Here is a 16,468-nt window from a genome sequence, read left to right as displayed (position 1 = left end):
TTAGCTTTCATCATATTCAAGGCCTGCAATCATCGGAGCGTATCCTAATGCTCTGATACCATTGCTGCAATCAGAAGGGTGGTGTCCTTGCGAAATACAAAAAAATGCCATGTTATGATCGATAAAAGAAATAGATCTTTGTATCAAAAAAGGCATATACACACACGATCCATGACGAAACTCATCTGAGAGAGGTAGAGAGTGGGAGAAAGCATGAGAGCACGTTCAGATGCACCTTCTAGAGCAGAGTACTACACAGGCCCCAGAGAGAAGAGGGGTGAGAGAAGAGAAGAATGACACAGAGCACTAGGTGCAACCTCCCTCCATGCAAGAGTGATCATTTTCCTCTTGCACGTATTTAACTATAGATTCCTTGAATTCTCAAAATGATTACAGATTGTTCGTCGTGACATAAAATGACCATAGCTCATCAAGAGATCTTTAATCATACAATAGCAATAAACATGCCATCCTTTTGCATTTTTTATTGACTGCTTATGCTTTTGCCACCTCTCAGCTACAATAAATAAATAATTTTTCATTTCCATCACAACTGTAGTGTGATGTAATGGTCTGCACATCTAGAGAGGAGGAATCTAACACTCCCTAAAATCTCCTTGCAGTGCAATATGATAGTCTCCACAACCAGGGAAAAAGTGTCTAGTTTTTTAACCCCCCTTATAGTGTGATGTGAAGATCTACACAACCAAGAATGGGTACCTAAGCTCTAAACCCTTCCTGTAGTGTGACATTGTGGTCTACACAGTCAAGGATAGGCTGTGAGCCTGCAAACTAACCCCGAAGTGTTAGGCTATGCTCTATAACAACAGAGGGAGAAAAATAAAATAAAATTGTAAACAATAAACAAATCTAAAAAGTTTATAAATCACATGAATTAGAAAATGAAGATGTAAGGGGACGTAGAAGATGTCAACAAGTGCAGTGGCAAGTTGACAAAGGAGGGCTCTTGAGAGTTTGTTGAATTCTCAGCGTTTTTTTATATAAAAAGATGATTTCGATCAAACTATACTTCGATCAAAATGTAGCTCGATCGCAATATATTTCGATTGAACTATAGTTCGATCAAAGTATGCTTTATATAGATATACCCGTATAATATAGATATAGTGTTTTATATTTATTTATATGAATATACAAGCATATAAATGCAACCTAGCATGTGCGTCCATTTGTGTGATTAAGTGTGAGCATTTCGGGCTATGTGTGGGGACATTTGTGTTCCAATTTGTATGCAGTTTGTGTGTGCGTGTGGGCATTTGTACATGAGTGTGTGCATTAAGTGACAAATTGGTTTTGATTTAGAGTGCATGCGTCAATCAATGTACATTTTTTTTCAATTTCTTTTTGTATTTGAGCATCATCGAGTGTGTATGAGTATATTTGTGCATGAATGTATCCATGTGTCTGCCAATCTTTGTGCAAGTATAACCACTAGATTACGGATCCTAATGATTGTTGGTATTAGTTACTAAAAAAAACTCAAAAAATGTTTTTTTAAAGAGTATACTTCTCCACCACTACCAATGTATACATTGTCCCTCGCCATGTGCGTCAATAATCTAGCATTGGTATTCAAGTGACCTTTTATAGTGTTAGAAGTGATTGACAATTGGGCTTTTCAAAAATGGTAGAGTCTCTCTCTTTCAGTGGACTATGGCAAGACTCCACCTTAAAAGAATTATAAGCCATGGCGATATTGAACCTTGTTTTTGTTAAAATCATCGACCTACCATTAAGGTTCTAGCCTTAAAGGCAATTGATTCATACATTATGACCATGTGGAAGGATGTGTTTCCATGAGGCACGTGATATTTAATGCCCTAATTGATATTGTTGTCACTCACTGCTTGATATTTAGGAGTGGAAGGCTTAAACTATCGAAGACTACAATGTGAACACCCTAATTGCCTTAATCAAAGATACAACCTTGGAGTGCCTATTTGACTTTGACTTTTCTCTGCCTTGCTTAGGTAAATTTTTCTTTCCACAATATTCAAGCACTGCCTATGAGTCATCACCATTTCAAACAATGCTCCCTTTTCAATGCAACTCATGGGCTTTTTCTTAATAGTTGCCTTTTCATTGTTCCAGTTTCCAAATCATGAGGGTTAGGCATATGTACAAGTTGCAAGCTAGCTTTGTTGCCAATAGCACTCAAGAAGTAGGGATCATTTTGCTTTTGCTACCCTCTTATCTCGAAGCAACAATGTGCCTCTTGCAGCTTCCTTTGTCTTGTGGAGCAGTTGCCTCACTTATCCTTAATCTCCTTGCATGTACATTCTTTATCTAAGAGGTTATTCTCATTTTCAACCTTATTTGTCCTTTTTACGTGTAAATGGACAAGCCTTAGCATAGAGACAAAAATTAAGCATTTAATTTTGGCCACACAATTAGCATTCATGTGGAAGGATTTCATTTAGGAGTGATCACTGATGGTGGTGGTGGTGCCATTTTTCAAACTACAAAAAACTTGTATCCTTTGAGTTAGTGCACAAGCGGAAATGCTTGAAGGTGGTCCCAACAATATAAGAAAGTGTAAGAGATGTGTGTGTGTGTTGGGGAAGGGGGGGGGGGGGGGGTTGTGCACATCACTCAACATAACGATCTCCATCTCTAAATTCCAACATGATATGTGCCATACAATTGTGATGCAAAGAGACCATCTTCGTGCCATGTCCCCTCACACACACACACACACACACACACACACACACACACACACAATATGTAGTCTTAATCTTAATTAGAAGCATAGAACTTAAGAAATGGGCAATATACATGAAACCAAATATTCAGTCTTTCGAGCTCATGCAAAACACAATAGAACGAAGAGAGGTACTTCGCGCACGCAACTCAGCTCACATTGCTAGGGTTACGAGCAGCTATATCCATGGTTTAATACTCAGAGTAACAAGGAAGCACCCTAGTCAGAGGAGCTGGTACTCGAGGTAAATGTAGTGCACTCAGAAGGAACCTCAGCAACTTGGAGGGCACCCGGCATGTTGCTCCAAACGCAAGAGCCCAGCTCCCATGCACTTTGCACAAAACCGAGCCCTCCATCGTGCCGAAGGATAGCCTCAAGACCCCCGGATGTCTCCTCAGCTAGTTCATCTTCCTCGTGACTGCTGCTCATAATTCGTCTACCTGGCTCTTGCTTATATAACTCTGTCACAGGTAACTCATCGTCTGGCCTTTCAAATGCGAGCAATGTAAATAGCTCATCATCAGGGAATGTCCCCATGCCTGTGTCTTCAACCTTCACCTTGTCAGATATTTGCAACAATCCTTCATCTTCAAACTTGGGCTCAGGATCATCCCCTCCTGACATGCCTATCAAAAGCAACAGATTTTAACGGTGACAATGCCATAAGCTATGTGAATCATGCTAAAAGCAGGTCAAGGAAACCCACCATAGATTACATGTATGTGATTTGTATCTGCGGCCCTGCTATTCAAGATGTGCACTAAGCAAAGCCAAAGAACAAACACATGAAAGACCAAATATTTACCTTCGTGGAACAAGACAGATCGAGAAGGATCTTCGCATGTGCGCAATGTTGTGGAGTCTTCAGATTTGACAAGCGTTTCTTTGAAGTTATCATTGAGAAGGGTTAAAGAACGACCACCCAAGAAGGAGAGAGGATCGTTATTTGCCGAGCAAGGAAACATGTTTGCATTTGCGTTGGCATTGGCTGTTGTTGGGCAGTTTTTGTTAGGATTACTGCCCACAGTAAGCATTGCGACATTGGATGTTATGGAGCTCGTATCCCCATTGACATTCAGCCTAGGTGAGGTATTGCTGGAGGTAATAAGTAAGAGTTGCTCTGTGATGTCAGAAGAGGCCAATGAAGGGGTTGCAGCTTGCAGACCGGACACTGGATGGTGAAAAAGCTTTTCAAGCAAGCCATTGCTGCATCCATTTATGTTGTTCCGAGCCTCTCTGACAGAGCCAAAGCTATCGACCTCTGCAAAGGGATGATTTGGCATTGTGTAGCATGGTGTAAAAGGGCTCGAGAGACATGAGTTAGGCGTGCCCGCACTGTCAGCGGACTCTGCTAATTGGACTGAGGGGAGCTCGACCTTCAAGCCAGACAACAGATTGTCTGGCCTGAAAATGGACAAGGGGCTAACAGACATGCTGCTACCCATATTGCTGTTAATGCTGTCGGCAGGACCATTTAATGAAAAGCCCACATTCATTCGCATGTCAGGTGGCTCGGGATCATATTGGAAGCCCTGAGAAAATGCATTGAGCCTGACATGATTGTTCTCAAAAGTGCGACGGGCCTTGGGAAATGGCTGTAAAGGCACTCCGCTTCCCACAAAACGCTGGAAAGGAAGTTCTGTGCGTGATTGCTGTCTGCCAGCTGAAGTTCCATTGAAAGCACATAGTGCATCCCGTGCTCTCTTCAAGTTTTGAAGAGTAGCACTTGAACCAGATTGATTGAGCACATGTGAGCTTGAATTGCCTGCAAGAAGGTTAGTTCATAGTCATCGGTTTTATGTTTAAATCATGTTTTGCACTATCTTTAAAATAAGGATCAATTTTATATGGTCATAAATAAACAGTATGATTTCCGCTAATCTATATGGATACTTAGCACGTCTCTCACAGGTAACTTAGGTAGTGAACAGTCAAACAGCCAGTGAAAAGTCCCAAGAAGTAAAGGAAACAGCACATAATCTCAACAAGTTAAGGACACTAATCTAAAATGTAGCCCTTACTCCTTAATGTAAGTAGTGGCGACAACACATTGTAGAGAGCATGCCCTCAGAAGAGCTCTTGCCTAGTGAGAAGGTGCGACATAATGGAGCTCATGGCTATATAGTCGCATAAGTCACTATCATAAGTCTCTTTGTGGGGTTCATTAAATGTAAACCCTCCATATCAAGCGCATTCAATGCCTAATTTAAGAAGCCCATATCTGTACACTGTTTTCTAGTTCAACCAGTGTATGTCCCCCTTGACTAGACCCTTTTGTATACTAAAAACGAATTTAAAAAATGGGGCTAAATAACTCCTTTTGTGAACTTATGTGCTATGTTTCATCTCCTTAGCCACGAACAATTTGTGATTGGTTCTGTGAATGACCAAAATATTGCAATGGGATTTTTCTTCTTTGAGTGGATCCATGCAAAGGAGGATTCGTGCAAGTTTTCAAGGGCAAGGGCCCTCGCAATCTAAATATTCCAGCTGCCTAAGGAGTTCCTACATGAAGAAGCATAGAGGGGTTACCGATTCACAAGGTAGAGGTCCGAAGGCAGAAGCTTTACAACAAGCACAATGCCATTTAATAAATGAGCTTGACTTGTAGTTGAGAATTGGTATCAAAGACTTCTAACCTGTGATATTCTGACATTTGGGCGGGCACACACATGAGACGGTGCTTTAAGGGCTGCCACATAGGCCATCCAAAAGCACCCTTTTGTTAAAAGGCCATACAAAAGAGCCCCATATGCCATACTGGTGGAGATGGTGGAACTTTGTCGTCTTTTAACTTTGCAGCTGACAACCCTTTGCTTTATTCATTGCTAAGCTGAAAACCGATAATTGCCGGTTTCAAGTGGTGCATCTTGCTTTCGGGGGCCGGTTTGCAAGATGCAGAATCTGCCAGCTCAGTTATTGTCCGCTCTATGAGAATAAATAAAGATGTGGTCACGCATGCATCAGTTATTAGTAAGATGTTACTGATGCAACTATGTCAAAATCGGCATAGTTACATAAAGTCTTGCTTAGTTGCATATAAGACGAATAACTGGTGCACGTGTGACCATGCATGAGGCACAGTTATTTCAAGAAGTGATAAATATGCAATCCCGTGACCACCACCTAGGCTTGGAAGACCATCTAGCAGCGGTTTTAGATGACCTATGGGAAGCCATATTCATGAATACAGTTGTAAGTGACCCTTCCCACCAGGGAGGGTGATCTATCAACAGTCAATATTGGCCCTAAGGTGTTTTGAGGTCTAGCAACATCCGATTGGGACCTTTTAGGACCTTACCCACTGCTTTCATGGAGCTTCATTGTCTACTGTCAAAGATCCAAGGATAACCGACATCGTTGCAGCTCAAAAATGTTGCGGACTCCAACAAAATGGACTTCCCTATAGTTGACAAGCACGGCATGCATGATTCTTGAGGTGCACACAAAGAGCTCAGCAAAAAAAGCGCCACTCTTATGCAAAATTTGAATAGTGTTGCCAAGGAGAAGCTTTGCTTCTATGCTTTAGATGTTTCAACCATATGCACTCCCACATGGAGTTGAATACCTAAGCTCTCAGCATAAAATGTTCTGCCACAAATATATGATTACAACCTTTGAGAAGAGCATTTCTTAAAGAATAAGAAAGAATGGATACAAGAAATGGTCACCTCCACACATGTCGATGGCGTTAAAGCTGTGTTGTTGGTGAGATTTGATGTGGGTCCTAGAGCTGTGAATAGTCACCCCTTTGAAATCCATGTGCTTGGCACTCTGAGTATGGGAGATGGTATTGGAGTGGTTAACAGCACAGTGTCTATTGGACCCCGCAACAACCGGATTGTTTTCTGAGCCTCCTCCTGGGCTGAGGCTTCCACTCACTTGCTGTTTTAGTGTTTGTGGTTGCTGTTGCTGCTCTTCAGTTGTGTCTTTGGACGTATGTGCGGCTGGTACTACATCAGGTGGGTACAAAGGTTGCCCTGCCCTCATGAGCCTCTTCACTCGAGTGTTCCAAAAGTTCTTGATCTCATTGTCCGTGCGTCCTGGAAGCTGCATGGATATAATTACAAGTAAAATTATCCATAAAAAGGATGCTTTTCATGATGAACAAGCTCACCCAAACGTAGAATCACTATGTATGTCGGTTCATTGAGTGAGCTTTATGTGAGGCTCTACATGTTTTGCTAATTTTTTGTGTTTGCAAGAAAATATGCATTGCTTTAGTTCGACGGATTTGATCTCATCAACTTCCCTTTTTTATAAGGAATGTAAGATGAGTTCAAATTGATGGGGGATGCAAATTTTGAAGTTAGGCCTTCTTCAATGCTAGCTTTATCTGTAACCCCTAAGTCTAATAACACAGATCACAAAACATACAATGTTTCTTCCTCCTAAATAGTAAGAAGACGGTTTCACGGAGAAGCTATACATGATATGTCAAGAAAGCAGGAGCTTTTCAGTAGAAGAAATGCTGACATTCGAGCGTATATGCAAAGCCTCCTGAAAAGAGCTCACAAGGAAAACCAAAAATGTGACTTCGCACTGTAGCACCCGTTATTTCAAAGATTGTATGCATTGGGTGGTGGTGGGTGTGCTTATGAAGAACACATCTACTAGATATGATATGCATGCACATTTTGTGTGCGTGTGTGTGTGTGTGTGTGTTGTGTGTGTTTGTGTGTGTGTGTGTGTGTGTGTGTGTGTGTGTGAGAGAGAGAGAGAGAGAGAGAGAGAGAGAGAGAGAGAGAGGACAAAATGAATAAGGTAGATTGAGATAGCAGTGAGAAAAAGGAACAGGACTTGTGGGTTGGTCACACTTTCACCATGAAAGAAGGGCGATGGAAAACTCACTGCAAACCTACCTCTCATTCCCTTGTTTTAGAGAAGCTCCTCTGAGCTCTCTTTTCCTCTTCTTTCCTTTCTTGTGTTATGTGTGACATGAATGACACACTGAATGGATAGTGTGTGTGATGTTTTTTTTCTTTTGTTTGAAAAGGGGAGGGGGGGGGGGGGGGGAGGGGGGGACACCGGAGGACCGCATATACATGCGCATACCCTCATGGTTATGCACACCTATCCTAGTGTACACACTGCTACTATCCTGATTGTTTCTTCACATTCGCTCTGACATCATAGCAACAATCCCAAGAGACCTTCAAGATCTGTCAGATGAGAGAGACAGACAAGTCTTTTTCCGGGAAGAGAATAGACATGAAAGCTCATGTGCACATCTCACATTGTCGTAGCCTGTGGGGACAAGTGTGTGTGTATGTGTACACAGCTGATGATTTGTAGTATGAAGTAGCTTACTTTAGATGGTCTATCATATGTAGGAGTTCATTTTGCTGAGCAGAAACCCGAATTCTTTTTTACCATGAGACGTCCCTAATTACAAACGAAGCTAAGCACATCCCCATTACTAACACCCGCACATGCACACGTGTACAAGGAAAACCCACATTTTGAGGACAGCTTGTCTGAATAGATAACTCAAATAGTTTATTAGAGTGTGAGTTGGTTAGTGTGATGAATAGAACTTTAAATTCAGCAGAGAGAAAATGTCAGCCTGTGTGTGTGTGTGTGTGTGTGTGTGTGTGTGAGAGAGAGAGAGAGACAGAGAGAGAGAGAGGCTTACCATAGTGGCAATGCGAGCCCAGCGGTTACCAAGTGCCGCATGATGAATTATAATCTTCCTTTCTTCCTCAGCCGAGAAGGCACCTTTCTTGAGGTCAGGTTTGAGATGATTGGTCCATCGGAGGCGGCAACTCTTGCCACACCGCGACACACCTGATAGCTTCTGGACTGCATTCCAGTTCCCCTCTCCATGTTTTTCAACATATGCAATAAGTAAGGCATCTTCAGCTGCAGTCCACGGTCCTTTCTTCATCATGGTGGGTGTACTGCGCCTGTCGTCGGCCACCTCTTGCTCTTGTGTATGGAAATGGCAGTCATCCTCGAATGCATTGTGGTGAAAATGCTGGCGGAAGTTGTTCCGGTGTGCCATGGATGGTCAAAATGCATGCGCAAAACCGGAGGTTGCCGGCCACGAAGTTGATACGTTTGGATATCAAAAAATTGTCTGAAATTCTGTGAATTTGAGCTCAAGGTTTGAGCTAAATAGCGACGCGGAGGGAGTTACAAAGCTTGCCATCAGAGCATGAGACACACTTCACTTGCTTATCCCTACCCAAGCTTTTGTGGTTAGGGTAGAGAAACTTATAATGAGGCTTTCTAAATAGGGGGAAGAGAAGTCCTCTGCTGTAGATAGATGACTCAGGAGCAGTGTGGACGCAATTGCGACTCAAGTGTTTTCACAGAGAATCCCTTAGCTTTCTTCTCCCTCCACAGTGATAAGAATTTTACTGATTCTAGCTTCTTAGATCAGAATGAATGAATTAATACACAATTTGCTACCTGCTGCTGATGACTTGACCCCAAATACACACACTCATACATAGAGACTAGTCCTTATTCCACCTTTAAAAGTTACGTGCTAACACTCTGATACAGAAGCTTGACCCACTTTGAAAAGAATGTTTACAATCGAGCACATGAATTGAAGAGCACGCACACAAGCACAAAAAAGACGATGAATTAAGTCCGAAAATATGCACGCGCACAGAAATGATGATGAATTGAGCCTGAAAATACGTGAACCGAGCCTAAATTGAGGGGGAGGGGCTGCCGCAAGGGTCTTGCCGCAATTGCCGCAGCTGCCTTCATCACCGTCACAAGTGCTCCTCGATTTCAATTCTGAGCACGGGCACAATGGATATGGCTATGCAAATCAAGCCCCTGCTCACTAGCTTTTGGAATTCATCTGTTCTGCATATGGAACTTAAACTTGAATAATCTTAATTTACAAGAGTCGCTGTACGGTTGAATCCCCAATCATAAGCTCAATACTTGAGCTCCATCCAATTTAGACCTTTTGCAGTTTGCAGGAATTTTTTTTTCTGCTTGTGAGTTGATGTGTAGCTGGAGCCAAGAAAGGGGCATACCTAGGGAGGAGCACCCACAACTTTTTAAGAGCAGAACGAGGCTCGGAAATCACAGAGGAGAGAACCCAATTTCCCAAAATGATATGTGCGCGCGTGTGTGCGAGAGAGAGAGAGAGAGAGAGAGAGAGAGAGAGAGAGAGAGAGAAGCGCAAAAAAGCAAGAAAAGCAGGGCAGGGAGGATATTGTAACGATGGTGGGAGGTGGAGGTGGTGTTGGTGGTGGCGATGGTGTGTTGGTTCTGTGAAAGAAGCTGCACCCTCTATGTTAATGGCGTGCCACTTCTATGGATTGTGAAAGAAAGAGAAAGAAGTGAAGAGAAGGCCGCGCGCATCCCCCTTGAATGACCCCCCCATGCACCCATCATCATGAGCACAATAGCGCATGCTCTCTCTTTTACATACACATTCTCTCTCCTCTTTCCTCCTCTGTCTATATCCTGCAGAGACATCTCCCGCTCGCTCGCTCGCGTGCGAGAGCTCTCCCTCCCTCTCTCTCTCTCTCTCTACGCGAGCCCACATTCTCAAATTTGACGCTTCCGCGCGCGCCGTCTCTCTCCGTCTCCACGTTCTCTTCTCTTTATTAGCATTAGCAGCATACAGATCTCTCTCTCTCTCTCTCTCTCTCTCTCTCTATACCCTCTCTCTCTCACACACACACAGACATGCACATCTCTCATGACCTCTCGCTATCTCTTGATCTCTCACACGAACACACTCTCTCTCTCTCTCTCTCTCTCTCTCTTCTTGCTCGCACGGTTCTCATACAACCCATGGGGGCATGGAGTATCTCTCTCTCTCTCTCTCTCTCTCTCTGAGTCTGGCCTGGTCTCTCTTTCTACATGCGACACATACGGACACAATGAGGGAGTGTATGGCCTCATCCTGTGCATCACCATCATAAACAATATCCACCCATCCCCATCCAACAACATTCTTGGCATCTTCTCCTCCCACATTTCTTTACTCTTTTATTCTCATACCCACAAAATTTATACTGCAACATACCCATTTTGAGCAAAACCAAGACCTTATTCAATCCTTAGCATTCAATAAAGCTCTCATCCTTCTTTAGTGCATTATTCCTCTTATTATATTTCTTTTGTGTGTGCCCCACACATTTCACACAAACACACACTTTGGTCCACCATTTTTAATGGCTTCAAAGGCAATAAATGGATCATGGTACACATACCTTCACTTACACCACATAGACCATCCTTAAATTCTCGCTTTGAACATCATCTTGTCCCACCTTCCTTCTACAATGAACATGATTTTGAGGGGAGCAAAATAAAGGTTTTGCCCTTCCTTACACTTCTCATTTGGAGTGCAAGATTCATATAATAAAGGGATCTCTCTCTCTCTCTCTCTCTCTCTCTCTCTCTCTCACTCAATATAGAGAGTACAAGAGACCTCTAACGACGCACAATGTGCCTATCTCCCACATGAAGTATAAAAAAAGAGGAGTACAATGTGAATGCAAGCTATACACCATGGTGGCATATATGAAGAGTGCAGTATAAACCATTGAAGTCCTATCTCCTAGAGGACATGTGAACTGGAGGAGTACTTTGTGAATTATACATCATGGTGACATAGTAAGAGTGCAGTATAAACCATCGAGAAGGGGCATAGTGTCATGTAATGTGTCCCAGAATGATCTAAACTCTCTCTCTCTCTCTCTCTCTCTCTCTCTCTCTCTCTCTCTCTCTCTCTCTCTCTCAGTGCTTAGGAAGTTGGGGAGCCCCAACTCCTTGATTTTTGGAGAGTTAGCAAAGTCACCATTCGACCCCCGTGCTAACCAACCCTCGTGCTCACACTAAGCACAATGTAGCAGTATGCGATACATTTGCCATCAAGTGGTAGGAGTCGAACCTTGCCCATGTGAAACCTACTTGAGAGAGAGAGAGAGAGAGAGGGAGAGAGAGGTTTCCCAAGTTATCCTCCTTTCAAGGTTCACTTTTCATGTCCTCATCATGCGAAAAAAAGAACCTTTGTATTGAACCAAAGTACACAATGTGATCTCAATGGGTGCTCTCTGAAGTACAATGGTGACCTTACCTTTTGTCAAACTTTGTTTTGGTTTCTAAAATAGACAACTTCCTTTCTTGTTTCTTAACTACACTTGTCTGGCCCCAAAACCACTTAGGGAATCTACATGCAAAGTCTTTACAAAATATGTTAGGAGGAATGAGCTAAATTGGCTGTGTTATGCACCGTCTAAAACTACGGTATGAATATTGGGCCAAATATAGGAATATCAGTGACTTGGAAGGGTAAACAAATGTTCAACATGCGTCGCTAGGTGTAGATGCCAATTTATAGAATGTAGCCTCACTTGCATTTTTTTGTTGATGAACATGCCATGTTTGAAAAGATTTAACAAAGGTATCTTGATTAGGGTCAAGCATTAGTTACTTAATGACATTGCTTTATAGATCAGCAATGTTAGTCTATGAAGTTTGTGAGGGTGCAAATTAGGGATACAGCATTTGATATTACTAGACTAAAGGTGAATCAATCCTCAAAAAATACCTAAGGTTTAGTATAGTCCCACCTACAAACTTTGAGATTTACCTCTAAGTTTTAAGTTTAAAGGTGATAAAATCTACAAACTTTAGAGAGATGTGTAAAGGTCTCCAAATATAGTCAATTTTTCTCCATAATGTATTATGTGTAGGTTTTCCAAAAAAAAAAAAAAATCTTTGTGGTTTTGTTTTTTGGGGGTGGGTTTTTTTTTTTTTTTTGGGGGGGGGGGAACACTTGCTATGTGCAAATATCCTTTGGGTTGTAGCCTTTAGGGGTTCTCTTCCACATGAGGGAATAAAATCAACAAGACAACAACCATCCCCTTATCTCCATGTAGTAAGAGCTTGAACAGTGTATTTTGACTCTTAAGTAAAGCATTGACAATCTTGGAGAGTAAACAACCATATTGCATATAGCCTTCCTTGATTCACACTATCATGAACATTGAATTTTCTCAAAGAAGTGATTTACATGTCAACCTCAGACAAGTGCACCATATAATAATCATCTTGATAAAGACAATCTATGTCTTCCATGTGTAGCATATAACAAAAAAGCCTTTCCAATGTCCATATGTCCCATTGTGTATGTATGCATTGAACACAAAATTCTTCATTTTTGGCTCTTGCAATCCCTTTATGATCCTCTCACATCCTTTTTATTCAAATATATTCAATACTTACCTCCATACCTTTCCATGCTTTTTGCTCACACAACACTGCATGCACCTTTCTAGTGAAGCCACACCCCCCTTTTTCATCTCCTCAATCTCATTTCCCTTTATATTGGTGCACTACAACACTTTATCTAAAGCAAGCACATTCACCCCATCTAGCAAGTCACACCAATTATACTCTTTTTTATATGTATACCCACCGTGTACTCAAGGATGAAGTTCATGTTCTCTACACCCTTACAACTCTAGTCACGCAATTGTTTTTTGCATTGAAAGTTTAGTTATTTCAAAGCAACATTATACAACTAAATGATAATCAGGGTAGCCTTTCTCTCACCATATCTTATAATTTTATTATTGATTAACCTTGCAAACACTATAACATTTTATAACTTATGTTCAAGTAATCAATAGCTCAAACAAAAATCTATTTAAGATTTCTTGGAGAGTCACCACAAGGGACTTAAACCTTTATTTAGTTCGTGTTGTCATAGATATCACCGGCATATTTATCGTATTTCTTACATAAAAGTTCATGCTCTCTATGTCCTCGCAACTTTAGTCGCACATAATTGACTTTAAATTGCAAGTTTTATAACCTTCAAGCAGTACTTTATAAAAAGAAGTGATCATGGGTGCTTTTCTCTCACCACTTCTTCCAATTTTGTGTTTCAACCTTGCAAATCTACAATTTAAAAATAGGTTCATGCAATCAAAAGCTCAAACAAAAATAAGTTTCAGATTTCTACAGAGAGTCACAGGAAGGAATTAAACCTTTATTTACTGGGTTTTGCATAGACTATTATCTTTCAAGAATATCGTAGGGATATGTCCCCAAACCCTGTGCAAGCTTGAGGTTGTACTAAGGAAACCCACTTGACATTCATATCCAAAGAGAGCCTATTGAGTTCTTGCTTATTGCAACTTGAGTGCTCCTCGTTTTATCAATGTAAAGATGTCTCTTCCATTAGCTTGCCTTTTTACACAGTGCATTCCTTTTCGGAGTCAACTCTATGGTAAGAGGGATGACTATACAAATACCATTAATGAATTTAAGTGGTTGTTCTTCACAAGGGCATGTAAAAGGAGCCTCTATTCTTAAAGGTTCTTTTTCCTATAAGTCAATTTTTCTCATTTTGGTTCATCATCTCTATATCGGTTTTGATTTTTTGGGCAATTTGAATAATTGTATGGATTGAAACCTTGTATGTGATATGCACATGTGTATAAAATCATTGTTCTCTATGAGGATCATGGGTTGTTCACAGGTCTTAATGAGATCCATAATGCTCATGTTGGGGTTGATGCGATCCATAATGCTCATGTTGATATAAATGGAATTCTTGAGATCTTAGACTTGACTCTCTTAAATAATCATTTGGGCATTTACATTAAAAAAAAAGCATATTGAAGCATTGCTTCATAGCAGATCGATTGCAGTCAATGATCCATCCCCATCAACAAGATCTATGGAGATGGGTTTGCAACATAGCAACACGCACGATGTGGTGATGTATTTTTTGTCTGCCTCTATTAACATTTTGTTGCAGATCTCATTTTGTATGCAATAGCTAAAAGATTCATACATACCTTAGTTAATAGCATTGGTGGTCAGTTATTAAGAGGATGTTTTGCTACTTGGAGTGGACCTTGGAGTCTTGATTTATTTTTGTCCGAGGAAGGATCATTACCACTAGATTTACTTTTTGTTTTCGACTTTGATTGCCTTGTTGTTTTGGATACTCACTCGTTTGTAAGTGGTTTCTATTCCATACCTAATAGCTCATGCATATCTTGGTTCATCAAGAGCTATCCTATTATGGTGACTTTTAGTCATGATGATGAGTAAAGAAAAGATTTTATAGCTATAATTGAGTATCTATGGTTTGTAAAGAAATGTAGGAGAAGAGACCTTGAGCTCTCACAAGCCTGCTCACACACACAACCAAGAGAGCACATAGAGGAGATGGAGGCTGAAGCCTGAAAATCGGTTCTTCTTCAAAAATAAAAATGATAGTCTACAAAACCTAAAAACCAAAATACAACATGAATAGTCATTAGTAAGTGAATGGGATATAGGAGAGTCTCTTTATTTGGAAATTTAAGGAAATGCTTAAGGCTCGAGCCAAGTTTTGACCAAGCTTAGAAGAGTGGGAAAAAAGGCCTATGTTGGGCTTTTAAAAAAATCTATTTCTATATTTTGTCTTTTAAGATAGGTAATTTTTACCGAAAGGAGAGGTGGATAACTTATTTTTATAATATATATTTTAAAATTTTAATTTGTCTTTTTTCCACCTTCTCCCCTCTCTCTTACATTGAAACCACTCCCTATCACTTTGAGGTTATGAAAAGAAGCACTTTTCAACCCTCCACCTACCAAAAAAGCAGAATTTCCACATTCTCTCTCTAAAATGTGATCTCTCTCTCTCTCTCTCTCTCTCTCTCTCTCTCTCTCTCATCAAAGTCAATTTCCTCTCAATCATTGAAGGGACATTCTTTTCTACTTAGATCTAATGAAAATTAGAGATCTCCTAAGGTTGCAGATCTCTCTCTCTCTCTCTCTCTCTCTCTCTCTCTCTCTCTCTCTCTACAACAAAATGTATGTCGCAAAGCATATGAGGAAAGAAGCAAGAAGGCTAAGGTGTCATCTCAAGAAGAAAATCCACTTTAGGAGGATGCAAGTCCACCCAACAATTAGGGACACATGATCTATGAGACCAACTCACGCTTGAGAATAAGCTTTTGGAATTGTAACGGGTATCCATGGAATGTGGGAATTGGCATTGATGAGCTTACCAATGACTCCGATGTGATACTTCTTGTCGAAACATGGGAGCATGATGCGCAATGAATTCTTGGATTTGACAAATACGATGTGCATTCTTTGATGTGGGCCAAAAATGCAAGGCAACAAAGAGGCCAAGGAGGCTTAGCATGTATGACCAAAAAGGGTTTGAAAGATGTTTCCATTGTCAAAGAAGATAAGTATAAATGCTACTTATGGCTGAAAATCAGCCCACCAAATGGTCAAGTCATGTTTGTGGCTGGTTGCTACATTCCTCACTATGACTCCAACTTTTGTGCTCGCTCGGATATGGAGCCCTTTATTGAACTAGAGGAAGACATTGCTCATTACAAGGGATCAAGGTGAAGTCATTGTTTTTGGAGACCTAAATGCTCACACAAATACGTTACAACATGACACATAACAAGTCGACATGCCGCATGTCTCAAGAAGAATGGATGACTCATACATGTATAATCGAAGTTCTAATGATGCAAAAGAACTGAGTCGCTATGGAAAGTCACTTCTACATATGTGCAATAGTACCGGAATGCTCATTGAAAATGATGTATCTCTATGGCAAGGCATCGATGACTTTACATGTAGAAAACACAATGGTGATAGCATGATTGACTATATGTTGTTCTCGGAAGCCACTCTAGAATGCATACAAAGCTTTACACTTGGTGAATGGAATCCGGAATCGGATCATAGGATGTTATGTATTGACCTCAAGTGTGGTAAACGACCTGA

At 41.0% G+C, this 16,468-nt stretch overlaps 1 protein-coding gene across 1 annotated transcript; it reads right to left on the bottom strand.

Moving 5' to 3' along the window:
* Positions 1–2,760: 2,760 nt before the first annotated feature.
* LOC147459711 (uncharacterized) lies at positions 2,761–10,895 on the bottom strand. The gene is made up of 4 exons (XM_086510923.1): positions 8,361–10,895; positions 6,397–6,775; positions 3,531–4,490; positions 2,761–3,351 (listed from the first exon to the last, which is right to left on the bottom strand). Exons 1-4 carry the CDS (start codon positions 8,727–8,729, stop codon positions 2,945–2,947), a joined length of 2,115 nt encoding a protein of 704 aa, XP_086367049.1. The 5' UTR covers positions 8,730–10,895; the 3' UTR covers positions 2,761–2,944.
* Positions 10,896–16,468: the final 5,573 nt, after the last annotated feature.

This window comes from Adiantum capillus-veneris, chromosome 4 (genome assembly GCF_014529385.1).
Source record: "Adiantum capillus-veneris isolate H3 chromosome 4, ASM1452938v2, whole genome shotgun sequence".
NCBI classification, from domain to species: domain Eukaryota; kingdom Viridiplantae; phylum Streptophyta; class Polypodiopsida; order Polypodiales; family Pteridaceae; genus Adiantum; species Adiantum capillus-veneris.
The sequence above is the reverse complement of the archived record's forward strand: the minus strand, read 5'-3'. Positions and strand labels throughout refer to the sequence as shown.